The sequence below is a fragment of the Lygodium microphyllum genome, chromosome 26 (genome assembly GCF_053477565.2).
Source record: "Lygodium microphyllum isolate KBCC chromosome 26, Lygodium_microphyllum_v1.1.10, whole genome shotgun sequence".
Lineage (NCBI taxonomy): Eukaryota > Viridiplantae > Streptophyta > Polypodiopsida > Schizaeales > Lygodiaceae > Lygodium > Lygodium microphyllum.
Genome location: NC_141160.1, coordinates 26415397 through 26436445, shown reverse-complemented (window position 1 = coordinate 26436445; position 21049 = coordinate 26415397). Strand labels below are relative to the sequence as shown.

The following is a 21049-nucleotide window of genomic DNA, read 5'->3' as shown; positions in this document are numbered from 1 at the left end:
TAAATACTTCAATTTTGTGCAACAAGTGGTTTCTCTACCCAATTTACTCACATTCTATGAATTTGAGTATTAGCTATTGCATTATGCACAGCTGTTCGATCAATTCCATATGAATAATCCCTCAAAGGAGGCTCTTGTTGCTCATTCTCAGAAGGGGCAGCAAGGGAAAGGTAAACAAAATCAAACTTCAAATCAAAATCAAAATCAAAATCAACCAAGAGAATCACAAGAAAACTCCCAATCTCAACTCAAACCTGGGTGGTAGAATATACCTAGGTATTGTCAACATTGTCAAAAGGCTGGCCATTTTGACAATGAGTGTCAATCAAACACAAGAGGCACAGCACCAAAACCCAAGTCACAGACCCCCGCCCCTCAATCGAGCAACCCCCATCAGGGGAGGCACGGTGATAGCAAGCAGCAATGGAAAGGTCAGACTCACACTACCACTGGTCAACCATCTCAATCGACAATGTTCTCAACTCCAGAGAGCTTGTTTGACTAGTCTACAGATGCCCACATAGTCTCCGTAGAGACATCTGATCCGAGTCTTATCCACGTCATGAGTTGCCTCCCGAAGAGGTTACTGCAGAGGCCCACTAGTCATAGCCGAGCACATCAGCACATATTTGGATTATGAACAGTGGAGCTATACATCACATGACTTCTATAGAGGACATCTTCCGTACCCAAGCCCCTGCAACCAGGCAGGTCCACATAGAAAACAACTCCTCAATCAAGATCTAGGCCCAAGGTTACATCAGTTTTGACACTGACAAGGGTCCGGATCTGGCTTTACTAGACAATGTATACTATGTCCCTCAACTTGGGGTGAACTTGTTATCTATTCAACAACTTTGCCAGTTGGGGCAAGTAGTTTTCTTTACAGCAACCACAGTCGAGGTCCTTGACTGTCTGACTAGTTTGGTGATTGCTTGCAGTGAGGCACAGCCTAACGGCCTATACCACATGACCCATTTTCTTACCGAGTCGATAGCCAAGGGCTCCGTGTTTCATAGCTTCTAAGCATTAGCCACATCTTGAGAGCCTATGAATAATGAGCATCTTTGTCATTTCTGCCTAGGACATCTTGGCTACAACTCTCTTTATGAGTTATCTCGTCATGAGATGATTGAGGGCCTTCCTCGCCTGAAGCTAACTCGAGATATCTATAGAGCATGTGAACTCACAAAGGAGCACCGTATCCCATTTCCTCAACAATCTACACATAGAGCTGAGACACCTCTTAGATTGATTCATGTTGATCTTTGTGGAGCCACATCCACTCTTGCCTTGAAAGGTGAGCTATACTTCTTTTTAATAGTGGATGATCATTCGAGATACATGTGGGTGTACTTCCTCAAGCATAAGTCCGATGCTTTCACATATTTCTCTGCTTGGGCATTACTGATTCATAACCAGAAGGGTCGTCGTGTTGGTTGCATGAGGAGTGATAGCGGTGGTAAGTTCATCTCCCACAAGTTTTCCAAGTTTCTACAGCAGCATGGCATCTCTCGCCAACTCACCTCTACCAACTCTCCCTCTCAGAATGAAGTCATAGAGTGTAGAAACCGGACAATCATGGAAATGGCATGATCTATGTTGTTTGCAACAAAGCTCCCTGAGCGCCTTTGGGTTGAGGCTACTAACACTGCAGTGTACATCCTCAATCGATGTCCGACTACGGCTCTTCCTCAAAAGGCCCCATAGGAGGCATTCTTTGGCTCTCGGCCTATCATATCCCACTTCAGAGTCTTCAGGTGTGATGTATACACACACACTCCTGATGATAAAATAGGAAAGCTCACACCCCGAGCTAATTTCCTTATCTTTGTTAGATATTCCTCCAAAGCAAAAGCCTACCGTTTGTACAAGGTGATCGTTAAGAGAGACGTCATCTTTGACAAGAGGGATATCGTGCAATCCTCTGCATTGGATTCCGATCTGTTTTCTCCTTCCACATCATTAGAGATCGTGCCTACTGAGCCTAGTCTACTACCCGCTCCTGACCTACTCGCAGATTCTTCAACTCCCAAGCCCCCTCCGTAAGACCCGTTATCTCGCTGGTACCAAGCAGACCATGCGGGATTCGGGGATCTTACCACCGGATTCCACTCCGAAGAGACCAAAAAGATATGTTCGGCTTGCACCTTAGGCATCATTTGTGTAGCTATTTACAGCTGATTACATAGCGCATTCTGAGCCAGATACATGGCAAGAGGCTCTTCAACACCCTCAATGGCAAGAGGCCATGGAGAAGGAGCTAGAGAGTATTGACCGAAATGAAAGTTGGACATTCGTGGATCGTCCGAGCCACAAGAAAGTCATCAAGACGAAGGGGATTTTTAGGACCAAGCTAAAGGCTGATGGAACTTTAGACAAGTACAGGGCTCACCTTGTCGTGCAAGGGTTTTGATAGAAGCGTGGTATTAATTATGAAGAGACCTTCACACCTACTGTGCGGTTGACATGTTTTTGGTTATTAATCGTGCTAGCCACTCACCACGGTTGGCCAATACATCAGATGGATGTCAAGAGTGTCTTTCTAAATGGTTATCTAGAGGAGCAAGTCTATATGGAGCAGCCACTAGGATTTTCTTCTAGAAGCTTGAGGGATAAGGTATCCCACTTGCAGAAAGCTCTTTATGGGTTGAAGCAAGCACCGTGGTCTTGGTTCCATAGGATGGACAAGTTTTTACAGACTCACAGATACCATTCTACCCCTTGTGACCCAAACTCATATATTCGATCTACTGCAAAGGGAGTCAACTACATCCTGCTGTACGTTGATGAATTACTTCTCACACGCTCAGATTCTACTACCATAGTAGAAATCAAGGCAAAGCTTATTGCTACATTTGAGATGACAGCCCTCGGTTTGTTGTCTTACTTCTTGGGGATAGAGGTAGTTCGATCTGGGGATTGTATTTTTGTGTCACAATAGAAGTACACACTTTAGCTTATGAAACAATTCACTACGGATTAAACACGGCCAGTGGCCACGCCTCTCGATCCTACTGTCCACTTGTCAAAGGATACCCTAGGTCAACCCTTTGATGCACATACCTATAGGTCTGTTGTAGGGAAACTTCTTTGGTTAATTCATAATAGGCTAGACTTAGCTTACTCATTTAGTATTTCACAACACCTAGGATGTCACATTGGATTGCGTGTCTTCGTGTGTTGCGTTATATTTTACGATATACTTATTCTTATGGCCTTACTTTTGGTTCTGGTTTATGTTTGCAGTGGTACACTAATTCTAATTGGATAGGAGATCCTAATATCCGACATTCCCATTTCTTGGTTTAGCCCTAATCACAAGATGGTGGTGGCTTCCACCGCCGAGGCTATGTATAGGGCTACCTCTTCACCTTGGGCACAGCTCCCATTTCTTGGTCTAGCCCTAAGCACAAGACGATGGTGGCTTCCACGACTGAGGCTATGTATAGGGCTCTCTTTTTTGTGTCACCCATACCTTATCCATTTTTCTTCTTCACCGACACCTAGTAATGGTAGGGATGGTATTCTTGTTTTGTGACATTCTTGGATCTGACCATCTCTTATCAGTCTCTCGTTTGGGGCACGAATACTCAATAGAACAAAAACTGATTTAAAACCCTCACTTAATGTTAAATCTATCAAAACTACATAGCCCTAAAAAAAAAATTCTTTTTTTTAAAACATAGTTGATTCCATTCTTTGCAAGACTTGGTAGGCCATTGGGCAACCGACATGCACCCTTTGTCTAATGCCCTCACCTCTTTGGGGTTATCACTTGGGCTCCCTTGGTAAGATAATCATCGCCTCTGTAGTCTTAGTAGGCCACCTTTGTCCGATGCTCTAGCTGCCTTGGGATAGGACACATTAGGGTTAAAGATAAAGGGAGAAAAAAAAGGGGTTGGCTGGCCTACTTCTCGTGGTACCATTGTTGGGCTTGAGAAGGGGTGTTGAGCTAAAAATGCATTAGCTTCACTTAAACAGTCCCAAAACATGCTTAATTAAGAAAGAAACCTTGTTTATTTAAAAGAAATGCATTCCTAGAGAATGTCTGTATCCCATAAGCACAAACCCACTTGGGAGGGCCCAAACTTTCTATAAATAGGTATGCTACCCTCCATTTAGCCTTAATCTCATTTTTGCAGGTTTCAGGTGTTTTTAGCTTGCTACCCACACCCTGTTTGCGAAGGGCATCATAGTCCAAGCTGTCCATTGCATTCTTCACTCATCCAGGACTTCTTTCCAGCCCTTCATCATCATTTTCCTATTGTTTCCAGCCAGGCAACTACTGCTATCCATCCATCCAGCTGTCGAACAGCCTGCCACGTCAACATGTTGCTGCGTTTGCAGGCTCCAACTACCGCCCTACCAGTTTTCTCTCTCCTCCAACTATCACCATCAGCATCTCAGCCTACGTTTACAGATTTTCTCTCGCCTCAACCTACATTTGCAGATCCTTTCTCCTCAGCCTGCATTTACAACACACTCTCTCTCTAGACTACCATCTGCATTAGCTCCAGCCACACACAAGCTGCGTTTACTATCGTTCACTCCGAGGCTGCCTTGCAGAAATTCAGGATCTGTTCGGAGTACGACACACTCTCCAGCTCATTACCCCTGCTCTGATCCTTGAGATGCAAGAGTTTGAGATTCAATATTCATTCACTACATAGTGTGTTTGCTGCATAAGCATTGTATATTCAGTAGTCATATCATTTCATTCATTCTCTGTGTTCATTGTGCCTGAGTTACCTAACCCTAATTGTGTTCTTCTATCAATTTGTGCTTTGTGATACGGTGTTATTTGTGTTTCTGTGTTAGGGTATTTCTTCACATAAGTACTTTGTCAAAGCTTATTTAACCAACATTTCACTAAATTTATGCAGTTCTTGAAGAAGGGCAACAAGGATAAAAGGGAAAAGGCACCTTCTAAAGCTTTGAGACTACATAGAGATGTGGAACAGTTATCAGGATTGTCAGCTTGTGTGTGAGTCTGTGTATGCCGGTCAAGGCTGGGAACATTGCCTTTTATTTAGGCATTATTTTAGTGATTTATGTGTGGCCACTTGGCCAGCATTTAATGCTAGCCAACCAACTGTCATTTTAGGCCTATTGCCTATTTATTCTGGGGCTCCTCCTCCTCCTTATTAGTCATTATCATGTCAGAAGTGGTGCAGCAATGTAAGCATAGACAAGTGTTGCAATAAACTATTGAACACAAAACAGAAGAGAAAGAAAACAAAAGAATGTTGCAAAGAAAGAGCGCTCAGATATGTGCTTGGGAAATGGAATACATATACCAAACATGAGACAATCGCATACAATAGTGAGTCACTGGCTGTGTGGGCACTCGCACCGGCTCCTCTCTCCCCAACGGGGAGTCCACCTAAAGAATGATGATTGACTAAAGCGGAGGAGAAGGAGCCCCACTAACTATAGGCATGAAATAGGCCTAAAATTGTTAGAGGTAGAGTCCCATCCCCTGGACAGGCTGTGTTAGGGTTTCTGCACAATCAGGGTTTGGTACAGCAGTACGGCAGAGTGCAGAGGACACATCAGCAGCATACGGACAGAGCAGGATGCCACATCAGCAGTACGGCAGGATGCCACATCAGCAGTGGTTCAGTCGGACAGCAGTTTACTGCACAGTCGGACAGTTTTTGCTTATTTTATTCAGCCGACTTGCTGCTGGTGATTGTTCTTTTCCTGGCTATAAATAGCCAACCCCTGGTGCACACTACATTCAGTGATTCAGATTCTGATCTTGAGATCTGTTGGCTGAGACAGACTGTGCTCGGGCTGACGGAGATCGAGATCATCAAGTCGGTGACACACGCAGATATTTCCTTTGCCCCCGTGTATTTCTACACTCTTATATAGCTTACTACATTGCAGATTTTCTGCATTTACACTATCTCCTTTTCTCTCTCTCTCTCTCTCTATTCACTCTCTCTCAGTCTTGTCCTACACTTCCGCATCGCTGCACTCTGACAAAAATAGCAGCTGGTCAGCCAACATATAAAATGCCAAAAACCACAATAAATGACCATAATAGAAATGCTAAAGTAATGCTTAAATAAAAGGCAATGTACCCAACCCTAACAGGCATACACAGACTCACACGAGCTAACAATCCTACTAACACCCTCTCTTAGATCATGGGTGATCTGATACAATACAATGATACAAAGATAATGACTCATCACAGTCCATACAAGATAGAACCACTAAAGTAGAACCATGGATACCCAAGCAATGGGTGATCAAGCCACCACCAAGGTGCCTTGGAGAGAACCTGATGTCAATGTCAACCCTACCATCTCCTAAAAATAGAGAAGAACCATAGCATGTCTTTGTGTCTGTCATTAAAATCTCACAGTGGCATACAAGACCATCCTATCAAAAATGCCTCTAAACATATGTGACCATGGATTCCCTGCCTTTGGTCAAAACCGCCAAAGTGTCCCCTCATGTGAGCTCAAGAGCCAATCCTGCTCTTTGCCAAATAACAAGCACATCATAAGCCTAGATTTCAATCCCAACTCCACGATTTACACTTGCCAAACTTCAGCCAATGAATCTAGGACATCCCTCTCTAGAACCTATGCACCTATATACTTATATAGATGAGGCTTGGCTGCCCCATCTCACTACCCTCTCACACTCCATTTGGTACTCGAGTCCTGAGAAATGTCCGCATCACTTGGACTAGAAAGCAACAAAAAAAGGGACCACCAAGCCCATCCCTCAATCTAAAGATGCAGATCCCTTTTGCGCCTTGGACTTCTTGGTTGAAAAATCGGAGTCTGAGTTTGAGAAAGAGGATGACGCATCTGAGGAGTCTGCATCTTGCTTCTCCTCCTTCCATGAGGCTACTAACTCCTTCCAATCCTTCTGCAAATGGCCCTTCTTACCACAGTGATAACACTGAGCCTTTGACTTATTCTTCTTGTCACCCCTCTCTCAAGCTGTAAAGGCCCCACTAGAACCTCCATAATGAGACGGAAGACTCCCCTATAAATGCAAAAATGCCTCTTGCTCAAGCAACATCGAGGAAATATGTATGAAGCTCACATGTGTAGATGATGACTGCGCCCTCACAACATTCGCCACTCCATCAAACTTCGAGGGGAGCTTGTAGAGTACCGTAACCTACGAGATGTGTCTTTGGAAGGGCAAACTGGGCAAACTGCATGTGTCGAAGCTAGTCCTATACCTGTGTAACACAGAGCAACAATGATAGAATGGTGTCCTTAGACTCAAACTACATCTGCTGAAGCTGGTCATAAAGAGTCATTGCATGCATGGTGACAAGCGCCTCCTACAAAATCTGAAGAACATCTTTAGAAATACACCAAAGCAGTGGCAAATATACACGTGTATCATCCAAATCCCATGTAAGCACAGCTTCCTCATGGTTGTCCTCATCAAAATCTTCAAGAATAGAAAAAGGACGTTGAAGCCGAGGAATAGCTCCACATACAATGTACCAAATCCACTTCTACACAAACCAAGCTTTCATCATAGCATTCCATGTAAGATAATCATTCGTGTAACTTTTCATCTGTAAAAGTGCACGGAAGAGCCATCTAGAAAGGATAAGAAGAGAAGATAAAAGGTAGATAGAGAAAGAAGACAACCAAACAAACAACACAAACTGCACAAAAATTAGAGTTCACACAGTATTCACAAGCTCATCACAAGACATTCGACTACAGAAAATGGAAAACAGCCAACAAGCACAGTTAGATGTCAACACATGCCATCGCCCAGCCTCAGAGGTCAGTAAATGCTGAAAATGCAGCAATAAAATATTCCAAAACTGAAAACACAGGCTGGACAGACATTAAATGACGATGCAGGCTGCCATACAAGCATTAAATGTTAAAATACATGCAGTAGCAAGTCGACTTGCAGCAGGAAGCAATCGCCGAATCAGCTGGGGTGTGGACAGCTTGTAATCAGCAAAGAAACACGCAGCAGGGACCTACTATTAGAGTGAAGCAATGCAGAAGCGAATGAGCAAGACAGAGAGTGAACAAAGGGAGAAGAGAGAGAGTGTGTGTGTGAGTGAAACGCAGAAAATCTGCAGTGAAGAATGCTGTTTGAGGATGCAGAATTATACACAGGTGCATAAAGAATATCTGCATATGTCTCCACCTCGGAGATCTCAGTCTCCGTCAGCCTCCAGGGCAGTCTGCCGGTCTACAGCCTGAAACTTGTGAAAACAACTGACAAAGACTGCTGAAATTAGAGCCTATAAATAGGCTGGAAAAAATGCCACTGGAGTCAAACCAACACCTGCAGAAGTAGGGGAACGATTAAGGATGTGAACTGCAATAGCCATAGCCTCAACCTATAGACACTAAGATGTCTAATGATGCTCCATCATGGTACGGGCCATCTTGATCACACTGCAAGTCTTCCGCTCCAAGATGCCATTCTCATGAGGGGTGTTTGTATTGGCAAACTCCGTGAATACCACGATCTATACAAAAATGAGTAAACTCTTTAGAAACAAATTCTCCACCCTTATCCGATCATAAGGTCTTTAGCTTCCGGGCCGATCGGTTCTCCTCAAAGAGCAACCAATCCTTAAAGTTAGAGAAAACCTCTGACTTTAGCTTCAAGAATGTCACAACTCTATAGAAACAGAATTTGTATCCTTTTTCATTAGTTTGTCTATATAATGATTTATTAAATTTGTTTCCTTTGCACTAATTAGATATAAAGAAAAGTGCATTGGAGCTGGCCACTGATGAGTGGTCACAGGTTATGGTGAACCCACACAGTGGGTTAGAGAAAAGATAGTTCACAATTCCACCTATATGGCCCGATTGGGCGCCTGTGACCAGAACTCACACATATCAGGGTTAGACTCGCACACAGAAAGGATTGATGCCTTGAAGTGTGGGCTAGATCCGCAAGAACAGACAGTTACAATCAACAAGATGGCATGATCATGAAATACTTGTACAATGTGCATGTGTGGGCTGAAAGCTTGAAATGCACATTTCTTTGCATAGGAAAGTCACATGAAGATTCTGATACCATTTTTGTGATGTACACGGAAAAAGCTTTCATATGACATCCATATTGGGGGGGTCCCCTAAATTTTAGAAGGTCCCTAAATTTTAGGAGCCTCGAATTAGCATAAAAATGCTAGTCCCAAAAAATAGGGATGTCACTCTAAAAATAGTGAATTCTGTACTCTGACTGTGCTTACTAAATTTGGTTGTTTCTATTCTTGACAGTATTCAGCCCAAAAAGAAAGGCCATAGAGAAGAGACAAGTATCAAGACACTTGTCACACAAGTTTCCAAGTGTCCCACCACTTGTCACATCTCATGGCATGTGGCTGGACACTTGTCTTGTGCTACTCCACTTTCCCCTTTTGTACTAGCTCTTCCCTCTCCTATAAATAAGAGCTCGTTTTTCTTCATTCAGCATCATTTTTATTTGCTGTAAACTCATGTACAACACCCACAGATAGCCAGAAACTGGACCCATCCATCCCCATCATCTTCCCCCACTTCTCCATTATCAAATTCCTCCATATTCCCTCTTCTATCACTGCTGTTTTATAGGACAGCAAGCCTGTAAATTCATTACAGCACCTCCTTCTTGAGCTCTTTCTTCCATTTTAGCAACAAGAAGCAAGCCCTATCCATGTACTTCTGATCAACGATGGAAAAAGGCTGATTTCCCCTCTTTCTTCTGTGAGAGTGCGCAACGGAAGAAGAAACACGAACACAGAGGAGGAGAGAGAGAGAGCAAAAAATGAAGGAAGAAAATCTGCACTGACTGAAATGAATGCTGAATACACTGAAATGGACTGATCAGCCCCTGCACGCAGCCCGAAGCGTCAGTGAGGGCACCAGATCAGGCTGATGATGATGGCAGCACCGAAGACGGAGGAAGATGACGGAGTCGGAGTGTGCACCTGCCAAAGAAGGAGGGAAGATGATAATACAACTGACTGCCAAGTGGAAAATGGCTATAAATAGCCAAAAAATCCAAAAACTGGCCGACCTGAAATTTGAGGCCATAAATATGTCCGACCAGCATTTAATGCTGGTCCGACCAGCATTTAATGCTGGTAAAAATGCCATGAATGCTCAGAAAATCCCGGTAAGGGTGGACAATGTCCAACAGGTGAGGCAAGCTGAAGAATGCAGAAACTGCCCCGGGAAATGCACATAAAATCCCGACTGGAGGAGAAAATGCACTGAAATGCAATAAACTGAGTGCTCTAGAATGAGCTACCTCCTCCGTCAAAACAAGTGATAGACGAGTCAGAGCTCCTAAAGTCCTCATCTAACTCAGACTGAGGCTCACAGGCAGGAGATGACAAGGCATGACAAACATGACTGCTAACACCCCCTCTCAGATCCTGGATGTGGCGGAAGGCCAAGGGAGAAACAGATCCTGGGGTGGCAAGAGGAATGCCAAGGTCGATAAAGTCCGTCGATGTAGACTGCAGCTGAAGGAGCTCCTCACGATCTTGGGAACCCCCCTCTAAAACGCTAGGGGCCAGGGAATCCACAGCTGCATCACCGAGATCGTCCCCCTCTGAAAGGGATGGGGGGTACGAGGGAACCACCGGAGGAGAAGGTGGGGGATGGGAAGGAACCTGTGGAATAGAAGGTGCACAAGCGGGAACGGGTGTAGCAATAGACTGCCTCGGAGGACCCTGCATCAAAGAAGGGGAATGGAGCCTGTAAAGCCCGCTCTCCTACCAACCTGTAGATAAGACAGCTCCTGTAAGAGAATCCTCAATAACAACAGCATGCTCGGTGAAGATCACTCGTGTGCCAAGCCTCGTAAGGCCATAAACTGAGAGGAGGGGAAGGCCCAAATCCGGAACATGTAGGGCCTGTGAAAAGGAGCTCGAAGGTCGGTCGGTAAACAAAGGCAATGTGCCAACACCACGAATAGGCACCGATAAAATGTCACCAACAGTGACTGAACCCTCTGATGGACGGAGATCCTGTAATAAATCACCTCGAGGAGTCATATGACTCGAAGCACCACTGTCCACTAACCAAGGCTGCGCAGAAGACACTGCAACCACGGAAGAAGGATCCTCCTCCAAAGCATGGATATGAAGGAACACTGACTCATGGGTAACAGCTGGTGTAGAGGTAGAAGAAGGCTCCGATGTAGATCCACCCTTCGCTCCCGGACGAAGGTGAGGGTACTTCTTCCAGCATTTCTCCTCGGGATGTGTCCCTTTCCCACAGTGTGGGCACTTCGGTCTCTCTGAATCTGAGTCAGAGCCTAAAGCACTGTCCTTCTTCTTAGCCTTTGACTTCGTCTTCTTCTTCTTCTGTCCTCCCGAACCTGCAACAAAGGCTCTAGTGGAGTCGGATCCATTAGCAGTGACCTCTCTGAGTCGCTCGTCATGCTCCAAGACAAGCGGGGATAGCTCCTCCCATAGAAGCGTCTCACGGGTCCTCGATGTAAGTAGGCTTGTGTAGAAGACATCAAGCCGAGGCGATGGCAGCTGAGTCGAAAGAATCATAGCCATGTCTTCAGAAGATATCGTCCGACCGAGGGATGCAAGCTCATCCCTCATATCCTGTAATCTGTTGATGTGGTCCTTCATGGAAGGACTATCATCAATAGCGAGCATCCGCAACTTCTTTTCGAGAGATATCCGGTGGGCAAACGTCTTCTGTTGATAGAGAGACGCGAGCTTTCTCCACACATCTGCTGCAATCTTCAACCTGTGAACATGAACAAGGACAGAATCCTGCAAACTCAGAAAGAGGAAAGATTTGGCTCTAGAATTAAGCCGATCCCATAAGGCTGCACGATCCATAGATGTCCCATCTGCGGGATCCACCTGAGACCGGTGAATAGGAACAGAAACAAGCTCCCAAAGATTGAAGGAGTCCAAGATACACTCCACCTTGCAGGACCATAGAGAAAAGTTGGAGCCATCCAACCGGTCCTCTTTGGACAGCTGAGGAAGTACGGGTACCTGTACAGGGGGTACCAAAGGCTGCATCGTCGGCCCACTGGAAGAGGATCGCCGAGATACATGAATAGAAGGGGGACGGGAGAGAGGAATAGACTCCGGACGACGGTCCTCGTGATAGAAATCACGCCTCCGTTCAGATGAGTGTCGAGACAAAAGCTCGTCATCCGAGTCATCAAAGCCTGTAAACTGATGAGAAGACATCTTCCAATCTGCAAAACACCAAACACCAAAGAAAACTGTGCCGATGTCGAAATATGACCAGCAGTTTGGTCACCAACCACCAAGACGCAGGCTGAGAATACCTACAAACACCTGGATCTGCAAAACGCAAAGATGACTGATGACGATCACCAGAAAAGAGATCACCAGCACCAGGAAAGAGCCAGAAAATGAGTCGCCAGTAGGAAATGTGCCGCCTGGAGTGGTAGCGACCAACAGAACAGCAAAACGCAGGCTGTAGAGGAGTCGCCCAGCAGAAGGAGGGACAGCCTGGTGGAAAACGCAGGGTTGTTGGGTCGCTGGATGACGTGGCACCCTCTGTAGACAGTGTATACAGAAAACGCAGGCTAAAAAGCCTCCAGAAGATGTCGCCTGGGCAGTTGCTGATCAGATGACAGCAGCAGTGAGGTATCTCTCTCCAGAGGGTATGTCCTCCGTGCTCTCAATCAGGCGATGATACCATGTGAGAGTGCGCAACGGAAGAAGAAACACGAACACAGAGGAGGAGAGAGAGAGAGCAGAAAATGAAGGAAGAAAATCTGCACTGACTGAAATGAATGCTGAATACACTGAAATGGACTGATCAGCCCCTGCACGCAGCCCGAAGCGTCAGTGAGGGCACTAGATCAGACTGATGATGATGGCAGCACCGAAGACGGAGGAAGATGACGGAGTCGGAGTGTGCACCTGCCAAAGAAGGAGGGAAGGTGATAATACAACTGACTGCCAAGTGGAAAATGGCTATAAATAGCCAAAAAACCCAAAAACTGGCCGACCTGAAATTTGAGGCCATAAATATGTCCGACCAGCATTTAATGCTAGTAAAAATGCCAGGAATGCTCAGAAAAATCCCGGTAAGGGTGGACAATGTCCAGCAGGTGAGGCAAGCTGAAGAATGCAGAAACTGCCCCGGGAAATGCACATAAAATCCCGACTGGAGGAGAAAATGCACTGAAATGCAATAAACTGAGTGCTCTAGAATGAGCTACCTCCTCCGTCAAAACAAGTGATAGACGAGTCAGAGCTCCTAAAGTCCTCATCTGACTCAGACTGAGGCTCACAGGCAAGAGATGACAAGGCATGACAAACATGACTGCTAACACCCCCTCTCAGACTGTAAAGAAATCAGTTCTTATCATTGCATAATAGATAATGCATGTGTGTTTGTACATCTTTGCATGATCTTGTGAGAGTGAGAATTACTTCTCCTCACTCTCAGGTTGATTGTAACTGAGCTCTTCCCTAAGGGACTTGGGTTGAGCAGAAATACATTCCTTCGGGGGGAGGGGGGGTTGCCCATCTTCAACCCTCAATCTTGTCTCCATTACTTTTACATTTTCATAGCTGTAATTTTGTGAGTAATTTTCATTTTCAGCTTTAGTGTTCATTCTCTTTTGAATTAAATCTCGAAAACAAGCGAATATCATAATTGTTAAGCATACTATGTTGTTCGGGGCATTTACAAAGAAATAAGCCCATGTCATCCTACTGTAATCATCCACAATGAGTATGCAATGCAAGCTCCCTCTAAGGGACTCCGTCCTCATCAGTCCACAAAGATCAGTAGAAACAAGCTCCAAGGGTGCTAAAGACCGCTTTGACACCTTGTTGGGAACAACATCACGGGTCTGCTTCTCACAAATGCAAGATACACAAGGCTGCTAGCTCATCACAGTATCCGGCAAAACCTCAAACAAGCTGTCCCTTTGACGCCTTTAGAACGTAATCATAATTGAGGTGGCCAAACCGAGCATGCCAAAGCCCAGACTGAGTTTGTGAGGTAAGAAGAAGAGAAGTCAAGGCAGAAGAAGACTATAACTTGTAGACTCCATTCTCCTCATAACCTGAAAAAAGAACCTGTCTCAATTCTCGATCAAGATTCCGAAAAGCATCCACATCAAATTTGACCAAAAGGCCAAGGACACAAATCTTGTGCACCAAAAGAAGATGGTACCCCTATATCCAAATCTGTCTCAGCTTGTTGATATGTTCCCGCATAGAAGATGACTTGTTGACACTCATTGTCCGCATCTACACTTCCAAAGAAACTCGTTTCATGTGACAGATATCCGATTGTACATCTAATCAAGCTCCAACCATATCTCCCGAGCCACTGTCAAATGCTCAATATGAGAGAGAACAACTGTAGTACATGAGAGAAATAAAAACGAGCGAATGCGAGCATTGAGTTTATCCCAATGTGCTTGAGCCTTTGCCAACTCTACCTTTTCACTGGAAGAGAGTTTGGGCACATCTCACAAAGAAGGACGATGCATAGCCTTCATAACAAGCTCCACTAAATCATAGGACTCCAGGATAGCAAGCATCATGACCCGCCAAATGCAGTAGTTCTCGCCATCGCGCTTTTGATCTAATGGAAGAGCCAATAAGACGGGCACCTTCCGGTCCATGATCGCCTGAAACTCTATCTTGGCCTTAGAAGACATCTTCACCTACAATGTCTACACAAAACACAAAGAGCCTTCTTCCTTCTCTAACAACAAAAACCAACAGCAACTTCAGCAAATCTTCTCCTTTCTCGCACGCCCACACTTGCCTCAGCCTTGTTCTAATGCACAGCCCTCTTGCTCGCACTTGAACGCTAAAAACGCAACCTTGTGTCACACTCAAAATCTCCTCTTCAGATGGGTCCACCCCTTCAATACTCTAATAACATGTCAGAGTGAAGCAATGTGGATGCGAATGACCAAGACAAAGAGTGAACAAAGAGAGAAGGGAGAGAGAAAGAGAGTGAAACATAGAAAATCTACAATGAAGAGTGTTGTATGAGAATGTAGAATTATACACGGGTGTAGAAAGAATATTTGTGTATGTCTCCACCTCGAAGATCTCAGTCTCCGTCAACCCCGAGGGCAATCTCCACGGTCTGCAACCTGAAATCTATGAAAACAACTAACAGAGGCTGCGGAAATCAAAGCCTATAAATAGGCTGGAAAAAATGCCACAAATAATGCAAGTCAACTGCAATTAATGTAGCCAACTAGACAATAGCTGTCTGACTGCACTGTCCAACTGACTAGCTGCGACGTGGCATGCATCCAGCACCTGAAGCCTACTGCACCAGTTGCTCCTGCTACTCTTGCCTGTCCAAGAAATGTCTAGCTCTAACACCTAGATCCGGCAATCTAATACCATCTTAGAAGTAGTGCAACAATCGAAGCATAGACAAATGCTGAAATAAACTGCTAAACACAAGACAAAAGAGAAAGAAAACAGAAGAACACTGCAAAGAAAGAGAACTCAAAGATGTGCTCAGGAAATGGAATCCATATACCAAACACGAGACAACTGCATACAACAACGAGTCATTGGTTGCATGGACACTGGCACTAGCTCCTCTCTTCAATGGGAAGTTCACCTAAAGAATGATGATGATTGAAGAGGAGAAGGAACCCCACTAAATGTAGGCATGAAATAGGCCTAAAATAGCAATTGGTCGGCCAGCACCAACTGGCATAAAATGCCAAAAACCACATGAAATGACCACCCAGCAGTTTATTTCAGCACTTGTCTATTCTTCCATAACTGCACCACACCTAACATGGTATCAGATTGCAAGATTTAGACTCCTGTTGCATGCTTCTCTGCTAATTACAAGCCATCTCCACCCTTGCTGATCTCACAGCTGCTCCTTGCTGCCAATCAACTTGCTGATGTCTGTGTTTTAACATTTAATGTCTGTACGGCAGCCTATGTCAGCATTTAATATCTGTCCAACTTGCTTTTTCAGTTTTGAATATTTTATTGCTGCATTTTCAGCATTTACTGCCCTCTCAAGCTGGGCAACAGCATCTGTTGACATCTAACTTTGTTTGTTGGCTATTTCCAATTTTTGGCAATCAATTTTTTTCTTATCAACTTGTGAATACTGCGTATGAACTCCATTTTTTGCAGTTTGTGCTGTTTGGTTGGCTATTTTCTCTCTCCATATCCCTTCTTCCTTCTATCAATCGTTATCATTGTATCATTGTATTGTATCAAATCACCCATAATCTAAGAGAGGGTGTTAGCAAGATTGTCAGCTCATATGTGAGTTTGTGCATGCCTATCAGGGCTGGGCACATTGCCTTTTATTTAGGCATTAATTTAGTGATTTATGTGTGACATTTGTGGCATTTTATGCCAGTTGGCCAGCATTCAACACTAGCAGATCAGCTGCCATTTTAGGCCTATTTCATGCCTAATTATTATGGGGCTCCTCCTCCCTATCAGTCATTATCATTCTTCAAGTGGACTTCTAGTTGGAGAGAGAAGCCGGTGCCAATGCACATGCAGACAATGACTCATTGTTGTACGCGACTGTCTCATGTTTGGTATATGGATTCCATTTCTCGAGCACATCTCTGAGTTCTCTTCTTTTGCACTGTTCTATTTTCTTTCTCTCCTATCTTGTGTTCAGTAGTTTATTTCAGCACCTGTCTATGCTTGCATTGCTACACCACTTTGACAAGAACAGCCTCAAGATGTCTCTAATGCATTGAACAAGTAGATGTAAATGTTTACTTTGGGGCAAGGACAACATATGTACGGGAATCCTAGAAATGCAAACACTATGTCTTTCGGACATAGTGTTTGCGTTGGGGCAAGGACAACATATGTATGGGAATCCTAGAAATGCAAGCACACTGTCTTTTGGACAGCAAGGCATGCATCCAAATGTGGGACATGCATGGTACTCTGGAGGTGCATCTATGTTTCATGCTATGGCTGGTCATGATATCCCTTCCTTTGTCAAGGATGGCACAAATGTTTTTGGTATGCAGCCAAGAGTGCACAGAAGGCATGGGCAAATATATCCTAGAATGGCTGGAGGAATGCAAAATCCCGCATATAGTCACATTGGAATGGTCCTTGGTATGCAAATAGAAATGCTTGATAATGTCTAGGATTTATTCTCTATGTGTCTCTCTTGTTTAGTTCCCACCTACCCATGCATGTTCTTTTAAGATGTACGACAGCCCTACAACCTGGTGTGCCCTAAGAATTGGGGAAAATTGTAATGGCAAGATTGCTAATTACAAAAATTTCAGAGATTCTCGTTGTCCCAAAAGAGAGGTCTATTCAATAAGAACACATAAACTTATAGCAAAATTGCTCCAATGCAGGGGCTGGAACGTTCATCGAGACATAAGGATTTTGTTATGCTTATCTAATGGAAACACAATGCAGACAGACACATAAATATGTACAGTAAACTAGAATTCTTTCTTAAAAGCAAAGCTTCCAATACCGGAGAATTCAATTTTGCTAAAAGTAAGCCAAGGAACTCAAGTTAACTGGAAATCTAAAAGTAAGTCTCTTAACTCAAGTTAAATGGGGTAAAATTCTTGGATGAAGATCCACCATGCCACCTTACCATTGTAATAAATATACCCTAACAGGCAATGCTAACAAAAGAAAGCATCAAATACATAAAGAGCTCCTCCCTTACCTGCACATGACTTGATTGTGTGAATTTTGAGAAGAAGGACCACCACGCTCATCAAGTGCGTCATGTCACCTGCGAGCCTGAAGACGTTCATTTTCGCTGCTGAGCTGTTGAATTTGCACAGATTTTCTGTTACTCTCTTCGACCTTTCCTGGCTTCGCCGCTGCAGGAAATTCTCTGTCAGTTTCTCTCTTTGATCTATGTATAAATCGTAATGGGACGACAGATCCAGCTTTGTGTAACGCGCAGTTAACAACGCATTATATACAAGTATTAATATTTATCGTCGGATTTTAAAATTCACTTTTTTCCTCCAAAAGCCTTGTTGCTGGTTGCCGCTTTATCCATACCAAAGTGATTTTTCTAACCAAGACTATTGTTTTCATAATTCTCCTAACCACCCTTTAAACACACTCGCCGAATAAGAAGCAAATGGGGCATCAAGGTAAATGCGATGTTGACGAGTGATAGGGAATGGCATAGGGTGGCTCACTACTTTTTGTTCATTGTATTAAATAGGGTGTTATTAGTCCACAACAAAATGAGGAATAGATGTTATCTTGTGCTACACCTATCATGTTCCTAAGGAAGGCATAACATTCAACTCGGAGACTTTTAGTGAGAAAATCAACAAGATTCTTGTCATTCAAATTCTTGACAAGCTTTATTTTCTTGTCCTCAATCATCTCTTTGATGAAGTGATAACAAATTTCAATGTGTTTGTTCTTCACTTGAAAGACTGAATTATGTGTCAACTAGATGGCACTCGTAGAATTTGAATACAATGTAGAAGTCATAATTATACAAAGGTCTGCAACCAAATGGCCTAACCATAGGGCCTCCTTGAAAACCTCAGTGGTTGGCTACAATATACTTAGCCTTGTTAGTTGACAAGAACGTGCATTTCTGCACTCTAAACATCCAAGAAATAACACCTCCAACAAAAGTAACAACATACCCAAAGATGGACTTCATACTACCTATATGTCTTGCATAACCTAAGTCTGAGTAGCCCAAAACTCCAGTATCATGGCCACCATAACAAATGCACATTTTGGTAGTGCCCTTAAGGTATCTCACAGTACCCTCCATAACATCCCAATATCGCTGCAAAGTGTCGCCATATAACGAGCCACAACTCCCACTGCAAATGCAACATCAGGTCTAGTGGCTATCATGGCATACATCAAGCTACCCACTCTACATGCATACACAATCTTGACTATCTCATCATCTGATTGGGGACAATCTACATGGCTAATCTTCACATGAGAGGTAATGAGCAACCAATAAGCTTACTACCTTGCACATGAATTTTTCCAAGTACTCTATAGATATACTCCTTCTAGGACAAGTAGAGTGAAGTCCCTTAAAGAAACGATTGTGCATAATAAGCATACCAAGTATATGAAAGACATGCCCTATGTCCTTCATCTTAAAACTCTTCTTGAGTTAAATCTTTAAAGCTCCCAGCTCAACATGAGCACTCTCAACAACAATCAATATATCATCAACATATAGTGCCAAAAGGATAAGGTTATCATCATAGGCCTTTTTCGTGTAAAGACATGGATCCATAATACTGTGAGAATAATCTTGAATACATAAAAGCATCAAATTTATGGTACCATTCTCCCTAGGTGCCTACTTGAGTCCATAGAGACTCTTTATCAACTTGCACACTAGGTGTTCCCTACCATTTTTCACAAAGCCCTTAGGCGATTGTATATAAATCTCCTCATACATGTCCCCATATAAGAAAGCCATTTTCACATCCATCTAATAAAGCTCCAAATCTAACCATGCAACCAATGTTAAACCAAGCGCAAGGTAGTCATCTTGAGCACAGGGAGAATATCTCATCAAAGCTAACTCTCGTTTCCTATTCAAAACCATTTGCACAACCAAACAAGCCTTGTATGCTGGCTTAGGGTAACCAAGGGTGCTCTTCAACTTATACATCCACTTGTATAACAATGTATATTTACCATCTAGTAGGGAAACTAAGTCCCACATATGATTTTTCTATGTGAATTAAGCTCAAACTGCATGGCCCTCTCCCAAGACTAGCTATTACATCTGTGCATAGCCTTCTCATAATTAAGGGATCATCAGAATTTGTCACCAAAACATAATGCATAAAGGTCTCAAAATAATCAAGAGGGTGTGAGGCTCTAACATAGCATCTTAAAACTAGTTATGGGGCATGTACTACATATCCTCTCTATCTAATATCATGATCATGTACAATAGATGAATCCTAGGCCACAACATCATCAAAAACTACATGTTATCCAACCAAGGTTGGCTAGGCTCCTCTTGAAAGATCACCCTACATACCTCGACCACTTGCTTTGGTCTCGTATACATCTTATTCTCATGAAATACAACACCATGGTTGTGAATAACCTTTTGAGCTTGTAGATCCCAAAGATAATAGCCCATCTCACATGCATCACCATATCTAAGAAAGATGCATTTGAAAGACTTTGAATCCAACTTGTTGGATTTGTCTTTGGGAATATGGTAGAAAGCCTTACATTTAAAGACTCACAAGTGTGCATACGAGGGTGGTTTACCAAAACATACCTCCTTTGCAATTCTACAACCAAGAGAAATGCATGGGGATTTGTTAATCAAATGAATTGCCATAATAATTACCTCTATCCTAAAATATTATGATAAGCCTACCTGACTAAGCATATTATGGACACTTTCTTGAATAGTCCTATTCATACACTCTACAACACCATTTGGGGATGGGGTGTAAGACATATTCACCCTCCCTTATGAGATCATAGGCATTTTCAGCATATGCCTAGACTAGTTCTCAACCATAGTAAGAAAGGGTTAAAATGTATGCAAAGCTTATCACTTTTGCTTTATGGAATAGGCCCAAATCTTATACAAATAATTATCAATGAATGTAACAAAGTACTTTGCACCACCTAATGACTAACAGGGCATGGAATCACAAGCATCTAAATGCACAAGAGCCAATGACTCACCCATACATATAGAATAAAACTTTTTATGGGAGTTACGAATCTATTTGTCATATAAACAATGATCAATCAAAACATGAGCAGTGAAGAGGGATAAATACTAGGAACAAGTTAAGAGTTTCATTCCTTTAAGGGATGTTTGCCTAAGATGGCGATACCAAAGAGATATGTGTGGAAGATTGGTCATGGCCAAAACATGATCAACAGATCCAGATACAAGTAAGGGATACAAGCTGTGAACCTTGGCACCTTTAACAAAAATAAGTTTGCCATATGTAATATTCCATGTACAATCACCAAAAGATACATGATACCTAACATCATCTAACTATCCAGTTGAGACAAGGCTTTTAGTCAAAGTTAGGACATGATGTATATCATATAGCACAA

General features: G+C 43.3%; 1 protein-coding gene across 1 annotated transcript in view; it reads right to left on the bottom strand.

The window, feature by feature from the left end:
- The window catches only part of LOC148013072 (ER lumen protein-retaining receptor-like), an 83618-nt gene extending 65680 nt beyond the window's left edge, over positions 1-17938 (bottom strand). Inside the window, exon 1 of the mRNA XM_087668587.1 lies at positions 17658-17938. Coding sequence (XP_087524713.1) covers positions 17658-17748 — 91 coding nt within the window. The 5' untranslated portion in view covers positions 17749-17938. The remainder of the gene's footprint in view (positions 1-17657) is intronic.
- Positions 17939-21049: the final 3111 nt, after the last annotated feature.